The sequence below is a fragment of the Orcinus orca genome, chromosome 11 (assembly GCF_937001465.1).
Source record: "Orcinus orca chromosome 11, mOrcOrc1.1, whole genome shotgun sequence".
Taxonomy (NCBI): Eukaryota; Metazoa; Chordata; class Mammalia; order Artiodactyla; family Delphinidae; genus Orcinus; species Orcinus orca.
The window spans coordinates 95,823,828-95,839,091 of record NC_064569.1 but is presented as its reverse complement, the minus strand read 5'-3'; the positions used below and the strand labels follow the sequence as shown (position 1 = coordinate 95,839,091).

The following is a 15,264-nucleotide window of genomic DNA, read 5'->3' as shown; positions in this document are numbered from 1 at the left end:
GGACATAGATACATTCATTCACTTGACAATGTCCACTGATTGACTACTCTAGGCCAGGCTGTGAGACATGGGCCCTACCTCCAGTAGCTGGCAGCTGGTGGGAAAAAACAGATAATGAGACAGATAATTACAGGACATGTGATCAGTGCCATGTTCAAGCGTGGAAGAGAGAGTGACTCACGCCACCTGCGACGGGGAGGGCAAGCTCAAAGAGGAGGGAACTGTGGAGGGTGAAGAGAAAACAGGCAGAGAAAGGAGGGAAGAGACTCCCTGAGCCAGGAAGCAAGGAGTTCAGCAGCCTGGAGGCATAAGAGGAAGTCATGTATAAGGGGCAGGAAGGAGTTCAGTGTGACTGGCCCCTCAGTGAATAGATGTGGAGTGTTAGGGGTTTGGGACTGTGTGATGTAATTTGCAGCTAGACTGTGAAAGATCTTGAATGATGAGTAGAGAATATGGATTTTATCCTGAGAACAGATTCCTAAATTTCTTATGAAACTTCTGTTTCTTAAAAGAAAGAACATTTGATTACCAAAAGAATATGAAAGAAAAGGACCTCAGAGCTTAAATTTTGAATAAAGTCACCTTTATGGAAAATTCACTACATTACCCTTATTTTCCAAATTTCACCATAGACCAGAGAAAACTCCATCACTGTCGGACAATGCCCAACAGACTGATGTTTGGAGACAATGGCTGAAGGCCAGGGTAGTTGAGATGTTAAGGATAGATCGTCTAGCAGTCGGTGAAGACTGGTTGGAGGATGAGAGACTGCAAGCAGGGGGCCAAGTTAGAGGTCAAATGAAAGGGTCCATCCTGACAATGCAGTGGGCCTACAGGCAAGTGGAAGGTGACATGGAGAATGTACCACTGCGATGTGCTAGCAGAGTCAGGTCAGGTTTCCTAATTCTAAGCTTAGGGCCTTTTCTACCAAAGCACACTATGACCACTGTGATAATAACAAAACTAATATCCTTGAGCCTCGCACATCCATATATAAAAGAAAGAAGCAGTCTGCATGTAAGTAAGGTTGGCTGCTCTTCCTGGTGCTCTGAGATATGACAAGATCTCAGGGTCTGAGGGGGCAGACAGTGGGGCCCCTCCTATTCCAACAAGAGAGGGAGCTGCCTGCAGCAGGGGCTGGTGCTGGTGAACACTAGAGGCTGTTGTGATGCGGCTGCCACCATGGTGGAAGTCATCATGTCATTCTCTGTGCAGGCCAGACCACACCTGAATAGGAGGCAGAGAGCTGGACACCAAGCAGAGAGGAGTGGCTGGTACAGTGAGAGAACTAGAAGCCAAGCCATGTTGGAAGGAATGAAAATGCTCACCTGTGCTGCTGTCTCTCTCAGCATAGTGTCTGAGAAAGACAAAGGAAAAAGAGCGGTTTGGGAAGTCTGTAGGGAGAAGACAACATCTTCATAAATGTAAAAAGAGGAAACACAGCCAGCAGCAAATGTCACCCACAAAGAGGGCACGGTATTTGTTGAATGAATGAATAAAACAATGATTAAACTGTTTTATGTTATAGCAAGAGGGAGAGGTCTAGGATAGAGGAACTCCTTAGGGCAGAGAACGTATCGTAATTATCACTGTATCCGCAGCTGCACTTAGGCCTCCCTGACATGCTGCAGAAGCTCAACTAATACTCAGCAAAAGGGAAAACCTCCAGCTCTCAGCCCTGCATCTGCTGCTCTCCCTGCCTAGATGGTGCATGGGACTCCTTGACCTCACTCAGACCTCCACCAACATGCCACCTCCTCACCTCCTCATGAAAACCCTAACGTGTACCTCCTCCTTCCATCACCCCCATCCCTTCACCTAGCTTTATTTTTTTTCATAGCACTCATCCACCCCTGACATTATATCTATGTGTGTATTGTCTGCCTCTCCCACTCCATTGGAACAGGACTTTGTATCCCTATTACCAGCTCCTTGAATAGAGTCTGGCACATAATAGATGCTCAAGAAATATTTCTTGAATGAAGGAATGAAGAAATGAAACAGACTGTTCAAGATATTTTGAGCAGGGCTTCCCTGGTGGCGCAGTGGTTGAGCATCTGCCTGCTAATGCAGGGGACACGGGTTCGAGCCCTGGTCTGGGAAGATCCCACATGGCCACGGAGCAACTAGGCCCGTGAGCCACAACTACTGAGCCTGCGCGTCTGGAGCCTGTGCTCCGCAACAAGAGAGGCCGCGACAGTGAGAGGCCCGCGCACCGCAGTGAAGAGTGGCCCCGCTTGCCACAACTAGAGAAAGCCCTCGCACAGAAACAAAGACCCAACACAGCCAAAAATAAATAAATAAAGTACCTTCTAACTTTAACATTAGAGTACTCGCCATTTCCCCATTTCTACAACAAATACACTTCTGCATGAAAACATAGACTAGGAAAATCTCATATTAGGTTTAAAAAAAAAAAGATATTTTGAGCAAAGGTATCTGGGGGTAACAGGCAGAGAGCAAGAGGCCTGGTGTGAGGGACAATGCAGAGAAGTTGGTCACGGGGAGGAACTGGACTTGTTGAGCTTTAGAGTCCTTCTCAACCCTTAAGGTCTAAAGGTCCCAGAGGCTTGGATTCCACTGTTTTCTGATTTATTTATTATCTCACCTCCCTAGGAAGCAGCCTACAGTTCCATCATTCCATGATTCCATGGTTCCTCTGGGTAGCTTCAAGCAAAGGTTTCTTATTACTGTACTGACTCACTACCCAGCCAATCAGCAAGGCATCCAGACTCTAAAAGACCACCACAGACCTCATGAGTGGTCAAACTACAGCATCTTACCTTCTTGGGAAGGTGGTCCTGTCTTCTCTGGAGCTGAGAGGAGGTTGATGCACATGTAGTAGAGGAAACTGGAACACACCTGGTTTAGGGCTGAGTGACTTAGTGGGAGAAGAGGAAGACAGAACAAGAGAGTACATTGCTACTTTGGCTGGGACAGCATTATCCCTGCCATGTACTGGGGCACCACTGCTTTGTGCCAGAGCCCAATGAAGTTCTAACCATGGCCCTGGTAGAGAAGGTCTGGAGGTAGCTGTGAAAAGTAAATATGGAACCTGCTGCCCACAGATGTAACTTAGGCACTTGGCCCATATAGGCATTCACTAAAAATTTCCTGAAAAAAATAAATCAAGGAGGGCTCCTAAGCTCCAATTTAATAAAACGTATAGGGCTTCCCTGGTGGCACAGTGGTTAAGAATCCGCCTGCCAATGCAGGGGACACAGGTTTGAGTCCTGGTCCGGGAAGATCGCACATGCCATGGAGCAACTAAGCCTGTGCGCCACAACTAGTGAAGCCCACACACCTTGAGCCCGTGCTCCGCAACAAGAGAAGCCACCGCATGAGAAACCCCGCGCACCGCAATGAAGAGTAGCCCCCACTCGCTGCAACTAGAGAAAGCCCGCGTGCAGCAACGAAGACCCAACGCAGCCAAAAATAAAATAAATAAATTTATTTTAAAAATAAAATAAAATAAAACATAGAAACAAAAAAGTCCTCCTGGGTCAGGAAAGGGCTGAGGAGTACTAGAAAAAGAGGAAGCTGTTGAATCCAAAATGGGTAGCTGAGGAGAACTACAAAAAACATCTAAAATTGTGACTCTGAATCCAGGTGGATCCCTGTATTCCCTCCTAAATGTTGGTGTTCTATTCGGAGATATGGAAGGAGAGCTAGACGCTGCACTGAGGTCACCCTGAGGACTGCAGGCAGTAACAAGTGGAATCTGCTGAGTAAATGCAGACAGGTGGCAAATCAAAAATGGGAAGGCACAGAATGCTGTCCTAGAAGCCTAAAGAGACAGACTGAAGCAGCAACCTCTCTGCTTTGAACAAAAGAGTCTCTCCTCTGGAATTGCTGGGCTGGCAGCAACTAGAACACGACTCTCTCTTGATGGACACAGCATCGATTACCCTGTGAGGGCCTTGGTTTCCTTGTTTGTAAAATGAGGGGTTAGACAAATGATTTCTAAGAGCCCTTCCAGTTTTGATGTTACAGGTGCCCATCCAAGTATCACATGGAATGAAAGTCGTATCAGAACCAGACAAGTAAAAGCTACAGGAGCCCATCCAGCTCGTACCATCAGCTGCTGAGCAATTCCCACACTGTGTCAATCCCCCCCAAGGTCCTATGACTAAACCACACTAATCAGAAATTTCCACTTGTCCAGTCAAGAAGGACACTTGTCCCCTTGGGACCATACATACCTCAGGCCACTGCAGAACCTGGCCTTCAGTTCCAGGGTCAGTTGTATGAAGGATGAGGCAGCTTGGGAGAATTGAGAAGAAAGCAGAGAGCAATTTAAAGTAGACTTTTTACAGAGACTCCCAAGTCTGGGTGGTACTAGTTCTGGAGTCACACAGACTCGGGTTTGAAATTTGCTCCATCACTATCTAGAAATGTGGCTCTGGAACACTTATTTAACTTCTCTGAGACTCAGTTTTGATATCTATACCTCGAACGTTGTTGTGAAACTAAGTAAAATAAATGAATATAGAAGATCTAACAAATACTTAGCTCAGAGTAGGTACTGAATAAAAGTTCATCTTCCTTTCTGATGAACAGTCTGCATTAGCTGGTGACCCTGGCCCAGGCCCCTGCACTGCCTGACTCTCCTAGTTGCCCCGCTCCCACCCCGCCCTGCCATGCAGCTCTCTGTCAAAACTGACCTCTGTCCTGTCCATCCTTGGTCCCTGTAAAAGCAGTATTCTTGACAAGAGCTCCCACTATACCAGCTCCAGGGCTGGGGATAATCTTATTCTATTGCAGGGCTTCTGGTAGGGAATTAATTCCTCAGTTTCATAGTAACTTTCCAGGACAGCAGTTTAACCCATGGCTCCCTCAGCAGGGGAACGCCCAGTTTGCCTGCTGGAAGGGTTCCTCGTGGTACAGACTCTCAGGGATCCAGAGTTTCTCCACCCCCGACTTCAGGTCTCTACCCCCTCTTGGCTGGCAGTGCCTGCTTCCCTCTTTTCTCTTGCAGTTTGGGCCCTGACCCTGTTCTCGCTGGCTTCAGGCTACATAGATCTCCCTGTAATGACACTTTCTCTACATGCCTTGCACTCTGCACCACTGCCCCGCCGGAGATCTACACTTCTGAAGCTGCACCCATTCAGCACCCCAAGACTGAATTCTCTTGGCTCTTGAAGTATGGCAAGCAGAAAGAGCAGATGAAGGGAAGGAAAGGAGTATGTGTCAGTTGTCACAATGACTAAGAGGTACACTCATTCAGGAAATCTACATATGTTGCCTCATTTCACTCCCATTATTATCACCATGTTCTAGTTGAGGACATTGCAGATAAGAAAATTAATTTGCCCAATGTCAATAAGCAAGGGATGTTTATTACACAACCCATATGTGCTAATCACAAAGGTCCTACTTTTTCCCCTCTTTCACACAGCCTCCTACCGTCTCCTAGAAGTTCCTCCCACTTCCTACATGGAATAGCTTCCTAAGGGTTTCCTGTACTCTGTTCTTTTCCTAGAGAGAACAAAGATACCTCTGAACAGCGACAAGGGACCTCTCCAGGATGACCCAGACCATCAATCAGAAACTCCCTCAAAATCCCACATCAAATATACAGACAACTGCAAAAGGTATGCCCCTCAACTCCCCAGCTCTGGATCCTGGCCCCTCTCCTTTCCAAGGACCTTGCTCTGCTGAGTACCCCTGCATCTCTCTACTGCTCCTTCGTATACACTGCTAACAGAAATAAGTGTTTCCAGTCTTAGGGGGTACTAAAATCCTTCCTAATTCCATGTCCCCTTCCAATTACACCCCCAGTTCTCACCTCCCCCCTTACACCAAACTTATGGAAAGATTTGCCTATTTTGTCTTTACTGCCTCACCTTGCACTCACTCTTCAACTCACTACAGTCCGGCTTACACACCAACCACTCACAGCAACTGCTCTGGCCAAGGTCACCAACAGCCTACATGATGCCAAGTCCAATGTACATTTTTCAGTCCTTGTCTTACTTGACCTCTGGGATGCATCTGACACTCATGACCACTCCCTCATCTACAAAACTCTCTTCACTTGGCTTCCCTAATGTCATCCCCTTCTGGGTTTCTTCCTACCTCTCCAACCATTCCTTACCAGTGGACTTTGGAGTAATCTGTTCCGCCTGACCACTAAATATTGTACTTTATTTTGTCTTGGTCCTTTGATCATCTCATTTTGCACACTCACCATGAGGAATCTCACCTGTTCCCCACTAGAGACTCAGCCCCACAAGGACAGGGGTCTGTTTTGTTCACTGCTACATCCTCTGCCCTAGGACAGTGCCCTTCATGTAGCAGGTACCCAATAAATGTTTGTTGAATGATTGAAAGGCTGGATGATGAAAACTTCTATATTTATTGTAAAGAAAAAAATGCTGCCTGCTATTCCAGTTCTACAAGGATCAAGCCATTAGCCAATGCAGTTGCTCAGCCCACCAACAGTGTACCCTGAGAGGAAGTCAGGATGGGGAAAAACAGGAAACATTCTGCACTTTGGATATACTGGCCCCTAGATAGTTAAGATAGCTATCTAAGGGAAATTTTCAAATGACCCCAGATTCTTGCATCTTCCCATACACAAAAAAAGGCACTAAAATCATTAACTTGAGATGTCCGTTTTTTGTGACTAGCAGTAATCTTTTTATGATTGACTACACGTTTTCCAAGCAAAAAAGTTCATATATATTGTGGCTTCCCGCTTACCTCTTTGGAGCAGTTCCTCAGAGCTATCTGAGAGGCTGTCTCCCAGGCTATAGTCCTCAGCAAGGTCCCCAAATAAAACTTAACTTACAACTCTTACATTGTGCGTTTTTCTTTCAAGTGACACTATATTTAAGACCAGATGCTTCCCATGACCTCAGACATAGTCAATTACCTACCTAAAAGCTCCACTGGGACATCTCACAGGCACCTCAGAGGTACCCTGATCCAAACTGATCACACCCTCTACTGCCTTCCCAAACCAGATCCTCCTCTAGGGAGCCTCCTCTCAATAAAAAACACCACCACCCACCTAGACGGCAGCCAGAAGCCAAGGCATTACCCTAAACTATTCCCTCTCCCTCATGCCCTACATCCAATCATTCCACCACAGCCCACCTCACACACACACACATACTACCTTAGTTCCTAACACCAACCTGAGTTAATGCAAGAGGCTGAACTTCTTGCCTCCAATCTTGCCTCCCTCTAACTCATGGTCCACACTGTTCCAAGAAGGATCTTTCTGAAACAGCAATCTGAGCCTGTCACTCTCCTTCTTTAAGACTCAATGATCCCAAGATAAAGTCCAAATTCCCAACCTGGTCAACAAGGCCCTTCATGACTGAGCCTTGGCTACCTCTCCATGGTAGACTTCCCACTGCATGCTATGTGACAGGAATAAAAGAAAAGACAGTAAATGATAATGATAAGGGGCAGGCATAGCATAAAGATTAAGAAAGCAGGCTCTAGAGCCAGATTAGACTCCCTGAGTTTGAATCCTGGGCACACCACTTCCTGTGTGACCTTGGGCAAGTTGTCCAACCTAAGTTTCAATGTGCTCATCAGCAGAATGAGGATAATCATAGTACATACTCCTTAGAGTTTTTCTGAGAATTAAATGAATGAATACATGTAAACCACTGAGAACAGTATCTAACACATAGTAAGAGCTTAATATTATGTTAGTTATCATTAGTTATTAATGATTACTACCATTCTCTCTACTCCCTTTTCTGCTTTTGGCTATCTCCCCTTCCCATTCTCACCATCACTACCACTTTCTGAAGAGGATAAAGGAGACTCTGACTCTGATTCCTGGGCTTACTCTGCAAATTGATGTATTTATAGGATGAAAACTGGAGACGTGGGAAAGGAAGGTTTATATTTTGAAGAGAAAAAATGACTAGTGAGGGAAGAAAATAAATACATGCAAGAAGACCTGGAGAAGGCTGAAGGAGTCAAGAGCCACTTGGGTTCAATTTTAGGAAGGCATTTCAGTACAGTATAGTTAGACAGCACTTTCACACAGAGTGCTACCACTCTTCTATGAGGCACTTGCAAGTACACAGGACATTTTTCAGTTGTCACAATGACTGGGGATACTTCTGTCATTCAGGGCTCAGGAGCCAGAGACACTAAACATCTTGTGAGGTCTGAGGGAATGTGGAGGATGAGAGTAATTAGGGGAAGAGGTCTGTTGTGGGCTCTGAACTGGAACCTTCTTGACATTCTCAGAGAAGTGTCAATTAATTTGAGAACTGCCTTTAAGGACTTTTGATTGATGGATGATATACCCTTCCACTCAACACTAGGCAGAGTGTGGATGTTGATTCTGAATGAATACGTAAGCCTCCCATCCACAGGTTATGCACTCTTTAAGTACCCTGAGCAGCTGCCTAAGGCGCCTGCCTCCCTCCCAACTTCCACACTTGCCTGCTGCCTACCAAGCTTCTTGGAGAATTCCTCCTTCATATGGGGGACGATGACAAAAAGGCTGTGCAGAACTGAGAGGAAAACCTCCATCAAGGCTGGATGAGTGGCCTGTTCCGAGTACCTCTGCAAAGAACCAAGAGGAAGAGCACAGTCCTCCAGGACTGAGCCTCTGAAGAAGAAACAGCATCAGCAAAAACTGCATCATCTAGCAATGGGAGACTAAATTCTTCCATTTCAAGGGCACAAGAAACACTAGGGGACCTGAAGTCACAAGCCTGCATCCAAGGCTTACATCTTCTGCCACTTGATAAACTGTTCAAGATTCATTACCGCTCTGAGCCTCTACCAAAGAGTAAAACAGAAATAACAAGTCCTACCTCCCAGAAACAAATGATATCTCATGTGTAAAAGGCACTTTCTAAACTGTAATGCAGAGTGACGCTCATGCTTCTAACATACAATAATTTAGTTTACAAACTTCCTTCACGTTTCTTTTTCATGTGATCATTGAACAGAATCATGAGGCAGCCTGATATGGTAGACAGAGCTCTGGATTAAGAGTAGAGAAATCTGAGTTCTATTTCAAGCTCTGTACGAAGTCGCTGTGTGCCCTTGGGTCAGTCACCCCCTCCCTTCTCGCTGTTTCAGTTCCCTGTGTGTAAATAGGCAGGGTCTCAGGGACATGGTTCTTACAGATACTTTTCATTTGGTTTTCAAACCAAGTTTTTTTCGACTAGAAAAGTAATATAAGCTCATTAAAGAAAATGTGTAAAATACAGAAAAGTAGAAAGCAAGAATAATACAGTAATTCTATGATCTAGCTCTAGATCTAGCTCTAACGCCCCATAAATCTAGGAGGAAGGCAGAGCAGGTGAGGAAGGGCTACTGCTAGTGCGAGCCAGTCAGGGCTGCAATCCCGGGCTCCTGAGAGCTACCCACCTGAAGACCCTGGCACGCTGCCTCAGAGGCTTCTTCAAGAAAAAGAGGCTCTCCTGTCAGAACCAGAGGATGCTCCCCTGCTGCCACCTACTGTTCCCAGTGGGTATTTTGGAGGTGTCCTTTCCCAACTAACAGTGGCTCCTCACAGGCTCACAGGATATCCAAACCTCAAAGAGGACAAGACTCACCCAAGGTCATCTGGGCAGTCAACAGCTCTGGACCCCGCTCTTCCTACTATCTCCATCTCAAGTCAGCTCAAACCCAGGGCTCTCTTCAGGTCTCTCACCTGTCATTTTACAGAACTCACATATGTGCTCCTTAGTGAAGCCTAGATCAGACATTGACTGCTACTCTTTACTAAGCAGAAAAATACATAGGTTCAAACCTCAGAACTGTCATATACTTGCTTTACAACCATAGAAAAATGACAAGCTCATCTTTAAATTGGGGGAAATGATAGGACCTATTTCACAGGGTCACTGGGAGGGTTAAATTATGAATATAAGGCATTTATCACTTCATAAACATTACCTATTTATTATTTTATTATTACTGCTTTCTACTTTTTAAGAGGCATCTATTAATCTATTATTTACAACCAAACACTGTACTGTGATTTTAAAACCAAAGGAAAAGTGGCTGCAAGAACAACACTGCTACGACTCTCAGAAGGTCCAGTTGAGCAGTCGAGTCAGTGTCTTGTGCCTCTCAGCCTGGCTTGCTCTCACATTCTTCTCCTCCCCAAGCTTCATGCTGTCCAAGGCTCAGGAAAACCCACCATCACCATGGGGATACACAAGGAGTCACAGGCACTGAGAAGAAATTCTGAGAAGGCCTCCAAGGTGTCTTCTTTCTCAGCACTGGGAGCTGTGAACGGATTCTCCTGGGCCGAAGGCTCGCTCTGGAATTCCACAGCCAACCTAAGAAATCAATGTGTGGGTATATCTACAACTACCTATGCAACATAAAGGTTAGAAGCATCCTCCTAGAGGGATACCTGAGCTCAGGGCTCAGGGAAAGTCTCCCGACCAGCAGATCTGGAGAAAATTCCAGACGCCTCAGTGAGGGAGAACCTGGTCTTTGGTCACCTCTTCAGCTTCGTGCTCCCTACCCTCTGTCCCATAAAACATGACTCATCCACCCTACTACATGTAGTTCCCTGAATATACCGCGCTGTTTGCTGTTTCACATCTCTTTGCCTTTACATATGCTGCTCTCTCTACTTGGAATGCCTTCCCCAGGTTTGTGACAACGTAATGAATTCCACACATATAAACAAAACTGTCTCTTCCCCAGGAGACTGTGAGCTCCTTGTGGGTAGGAGCTAATCTGACTTACTTACCTTTCTACTCCCACTGTCTAGCACCAGGCCTGGCACACAGTAGATACAACAAATATTTGTTCGTGTGTACTGAATTAATCCAACAAGCATTCAGTGAACACCTATAGCACTAGGTTACTTGGGAAGAGGAACAAACCTGAGTGAGATACAACCTCATTGCACAGTAACAAAAACTTCGCCAGGAGGGAATCTTTAGAAACCTCCTCCACATAGCCATTCCATACCCCACACGCATCCCCAGCCTCCGTCCCAGCCAAAGTCCTCTCGCTACGCAGCAAAGCATCAGAAACCAAGTGCTGCTTCTAGAGCTTCATCCTTTGTCCGATTCCTTTCCACACCCACCCTCCATACTACTCCCTCATCAGACCACAGAGGGCCCCTCACCTGCAGGCATTTCTAAATCCCTCCAGAGTGCTCAGGAGGAAGCTTCCTCTTCGAAGAATGGTCTTCTCCGAATCTCTACTGGAGGCATGGCCCTGAGGTGAGAAGGAAAGAGGGGAACCTATTGGTCACGTACCTACTCCGTGTTCTGGTCTTTGCTTAGAGGACTACAGACTTCTTCCTCTCACACTGGAGTCTGGCATTCCCATACACCTAACAATTTCCAGGGGATCTTAGGTACATCCCCACAAATCCAGCCATCTAATAGCTCCTTTAAAAAATGGTAGAAGAGGAAACCTTAACCACTTGTCTCCCTGTGACGCACAGGACTGGTTCTTGTTCTGTTATACGCAGAAAACCGTCACAGGCTAGTGGACATTAGCCTAACTGGCTATAATGCCCATATTATTGCTCCAAAACACACACAAAAATCCCCACCGCCTCAGGCGTGAAGAGCTTAGTTTCCAAAGTTAACCCTGAAAGACATAATCAGCACCCACATTAATAGTATTTCTTCTGATATTTTAAGTCCATGGACCATTAAAAGCCAACAATTATGACACACTGCACAGTGGTCAGATTCTTTCTAAGATTATAGCGAATCCAGCCTTAAATAATTTTGTGAGCATGTTTACCATACCTGCTTGGATGATATAAAAGACAAAGTGGGGCTTCCCTGGTGGCGCAGTGGTTGAGAGTCCGCCTGCCGATGCAGGGGACGCGGGTTCGTGCCCCGGTCCGGGAAGATCCCACATGCCGCGGAGCGGCTGGGCCCGTGAGCCATGGCCGCTGAGCCTGCGCGTCCGGAGCCTGTGCTCCGCAACGGGAGAGGCCACAACAGTGAGAGGCCCGCATACCGCAAAAAAATAAAAATAATAAATAAATAAAAGACAAAGTGTGTAGTAGGCTTGGGTACAAACACCCTGGGATTTACTATCCAAACTCAGGTCCTTGCTAGCTTTGGACCTGAGAGAAAAACTATTTAATCCCTGCGACTTCAGTTTCATAATGAGGATAACGATTATTAAGTCCCACAGTTCCGCAGTTAGGAAAAAAAATAACATCTCATTGTAGGCGTGTGTGCATGCGAAAACCCTATAAAGTAGCATATAAAGGTAATGCAATGTACTAGTTATCTTCCGAAAACATATTACAGCATGATCTCCAGAAGAAGCAGGCTGCAGTGCACTGACCAGGGGCCTCCAGTTCAACGGGATCTGGGAAAAATCTGCACACCGGCTCAGCATGGCTTTGAGCAAGGCCTGCAGCTCCTTGTACAGCACAGGTAGAGCACTCTGATGATCCTTCCTGCACCCAGAGAGACAAAGGTAGGCCTATGGTGAGGTAAGGGTACTCCAAGGTACCCTCAGGTTCTCAGGCAGTAGGGGACAGGTGGTAGATCAGAACACAGGTCCAGGATCTGATCTGATAAAAACCCTTGCTCCAACACATATCTGCTGCATGACTTCGTGCACATTCCTCATCCTCTCTAGCCCTCAGTTTCTTCATCTAGTCAATGAAAGTTAATAGTACTCTCCTCATAGAATTATTCTAAGGATCAAATTGGATAATGTATGCCAAACACTCAGCATGATGTTTGCTAGTTAGTAAGTCCTTATAAATGACAGCTAAGACTATTATTATTGTTATTAAAGATACAGAAGGTTTTCTCACTGAGAAGGGCCTCCCAGTGAAAAAAGTACTATCTAGAACAGAAGGTGGTCACTGTTCTCAAATAAGTGATAAACTGTCTTGGGGACGAGAGATCAAATTTGCTTTCTGTTTCCTTGATGAGGAAAATCAGGATCAATAGGTAAACGTTATCAAAGACCCAGATCTTATTTAAAGAATATAAGGAAGAACTTTCTAAGAGTCAAAACTCTATAAAGTGGGCTTCCCTGGTGGCACAGTGGTTAAGAATTCTCCTGCCAATGCAGGGGACGTGGGTTCGAGCCCTGGTCCGGGAAGATCCCACATGCTGCAGAGCAACTAAGCCTGTGCGCCACAACTAGTGAGCCTGCGCTCTAGAGCCTGCGAGCCACAACTACTGAAGCCCGCGCGCCTAGAGCCTGTGCTCCACAAGAGAAGCCACTGCAATGAGAAGCCTGCGCACTGCAACGAAGAGCAGCCCCCACTTGTCGCAACTAGAGAAAGCCCGCGCACAGCAACAAAGACCCAATGCAGCCAAAAATAAATTAAATAAATAAATTTTTAAAAAAAGAAGAATGAAATAATGCCATTTGTAGCAGCATGGGTAGACCTGGAGATTATCTTATTAAGTGAAGTAAGTCAGACAGAGAAAAACAAATATCATATGATATCGCTTATATGTGGAATCTAAAAAAAAATGATACAAATGAACTTATTTACAAAACAGAAAAACAGACTCACAGAAAACAATCTTATGGTTACCAGGGGGAAGGGTGGGGGGAGGGATAGATTGGGAATTTGGGATTGACATATGAACAGAGAGCAATCTGCTGGGCCTTCTAACAGGCACTCCATTAACTGTATATAGTGAAGGCTTGATTTCCCCTTTCCCTCTTCATTTCTGGAAGCTCTAACTTTCTATCCTACATTGACTGTCAAGCCCTGGTTCTGCCATCTTTAAATTCTTTCAGCAGTTCTCACTTTTCATTCCTCCTTCCGGTTGTGCTCCCCAGAGACCCTCTGAACCACTCCACCTCAGAGGGACCACCTCAGTAAAAATTCTGAAAAATTAAAGTCAAAAGTAAAATTATCTAAGGATTAATAACCAGCCCCCTACCCACAGCTCTCCACAATTCTGACCCAACCAGCTTTCTGGCTTCTTCATGTACTACTCCCCTTCACACAATCTGCTGGCCAGACTGGCTACCGTACCCTCAGTAATCCCTAAATTTTCCTACCTACATGTTTTGGCCAACCCTGGTCCTTCCACAAATCTAAATCTCTCTCATCCCTCATAGCACAGCTCAAATACTACCTCCTGCCTGAAAGGTGCTAAAGGTGCTACCAGTCTCCCATAACACTGACCTCCTGGGAGATTTCCAGCTCTGCATGGGAACTTCTGATTGACTCTGGCTCTTACTCTATGTCTTTGTTACCCTGTTGGTTTACTCATCTCACCCTTGTTGGGATTCATGCCCCAGATTTAGAGATTCAAATCCAGGAAAGGACAAAAGGGGAAAAGAGACAAACTGAAGCCATTATAATGTAAATGCTATTCTTTTATTCAATTTTTAGAAGCAACCTAAAGTCAAGTGATGAAGACTTAAATATAGTTACAGAAGAGACTATAAATGTTAACAAACTTTGCAATATAAAATTAAAGGTATAGGGAGTTCCCTGGTGGCGCAGTGGTTTCCACCTGCCAATGCAGGGGACACGGGTTCCAGCCCTGGTCCGGGAAGATCCCACGTGCCGCAGAGCAACTAAGCCCGTGCACCACAACTACTGAGCCTGCATTCTAGAGCCCGCAAGCCACAACTACTGAGTCCATGTGTCACAACTACTGAGCCCGCATGCCACAACCACTGAAGCCCACGCACCTAAAGCCCATGCTCTGCAACAAGAGAAACCACCGCCACGAGAAGCCTGCGCACTGCAACTAGAGAAAGCCCGCGCGCAGCAACGAAGACCCAACGCAGCCAAAAATAAATAAAGAAATTTATAAAATTTTTAAAAATTATAAAATAAAATAAAGTCCCCAATGGACATTTCACTCCCCAGATCTTCCTTTTAAAATAAATAACTAAATAAAATTAAAGGTACAGCTGACATTGAGAAGTAGACGGTAAGGAGAAGGGAAAGAAAGAGCTGGGGTGCTAATATACTCAGCTAACGAAGTAGGGTGTCAAGAGGTACTGCTTCAAGTTGAGGGAACAAGAAACACAAGTTTTAAGTATATTATTTAAAATTTTGAAAACATAACATCAATTAACATAAAATGGTAACTAGCAAAAATGCCAAGGAAGTGTAGAGAAGACAAAATAATGTGACCTAAGTCTTGTTTTTCTTATTGGCAAGTCAATGAATAATGTTCTAAATTGACAAATAAAGAAATAGCATTACAAGCATATTGTTTAGATTTAGGGAGATAAATCACCAGAACTAAAACCAAAATGAGTTAAAATTAGTTTCCTTTAGGAAGTGGGGACAGGGGGCTGTTCCTTTTCATTATAAACCTTGTGTGTATTTTATTT

General features: G+C 45.3%; 1 protein-coding gene across 1 annotated transcript in view; it reads right to left on the bottom strand.

Moving 5' to 3' along the window:
• Nucleotides 1–15,264, bottom strand: part of MEI1 (meiotic double-stranded break formation protein 1) — a 65,248-nt gene that overhangs the window by 35,669 nt on the left and 14,315 nt on the right. The window contains exons 12-17 of the mRNA XM_004279538.4: nt 12,274–12,388; nt 11,084–11,175; nt 10,136–10,277; nt 8,430–8,541; nt 4,203–4,263; nt 2,784–2,881 (exon numbers count right to left, since the gene is read on the bottom strand). Coding sequence (XP_004279586.1) covers nt 2,784–2,881; nt 4,203–4,263; nt 8,430–8,541; nt 10,136–10,277; nt 11,084–11,175; nt 12,274–12,388 — 620 coding nt within the window. The remainder of the gene's footprint in view (nt 1–2,783; nt 2,882–4,202; nt 4,264–8,429; nt 8,542–10,135; nt 10,278–11,083; nt 11,176–12,273; nt 12,389–15,264) is intronic.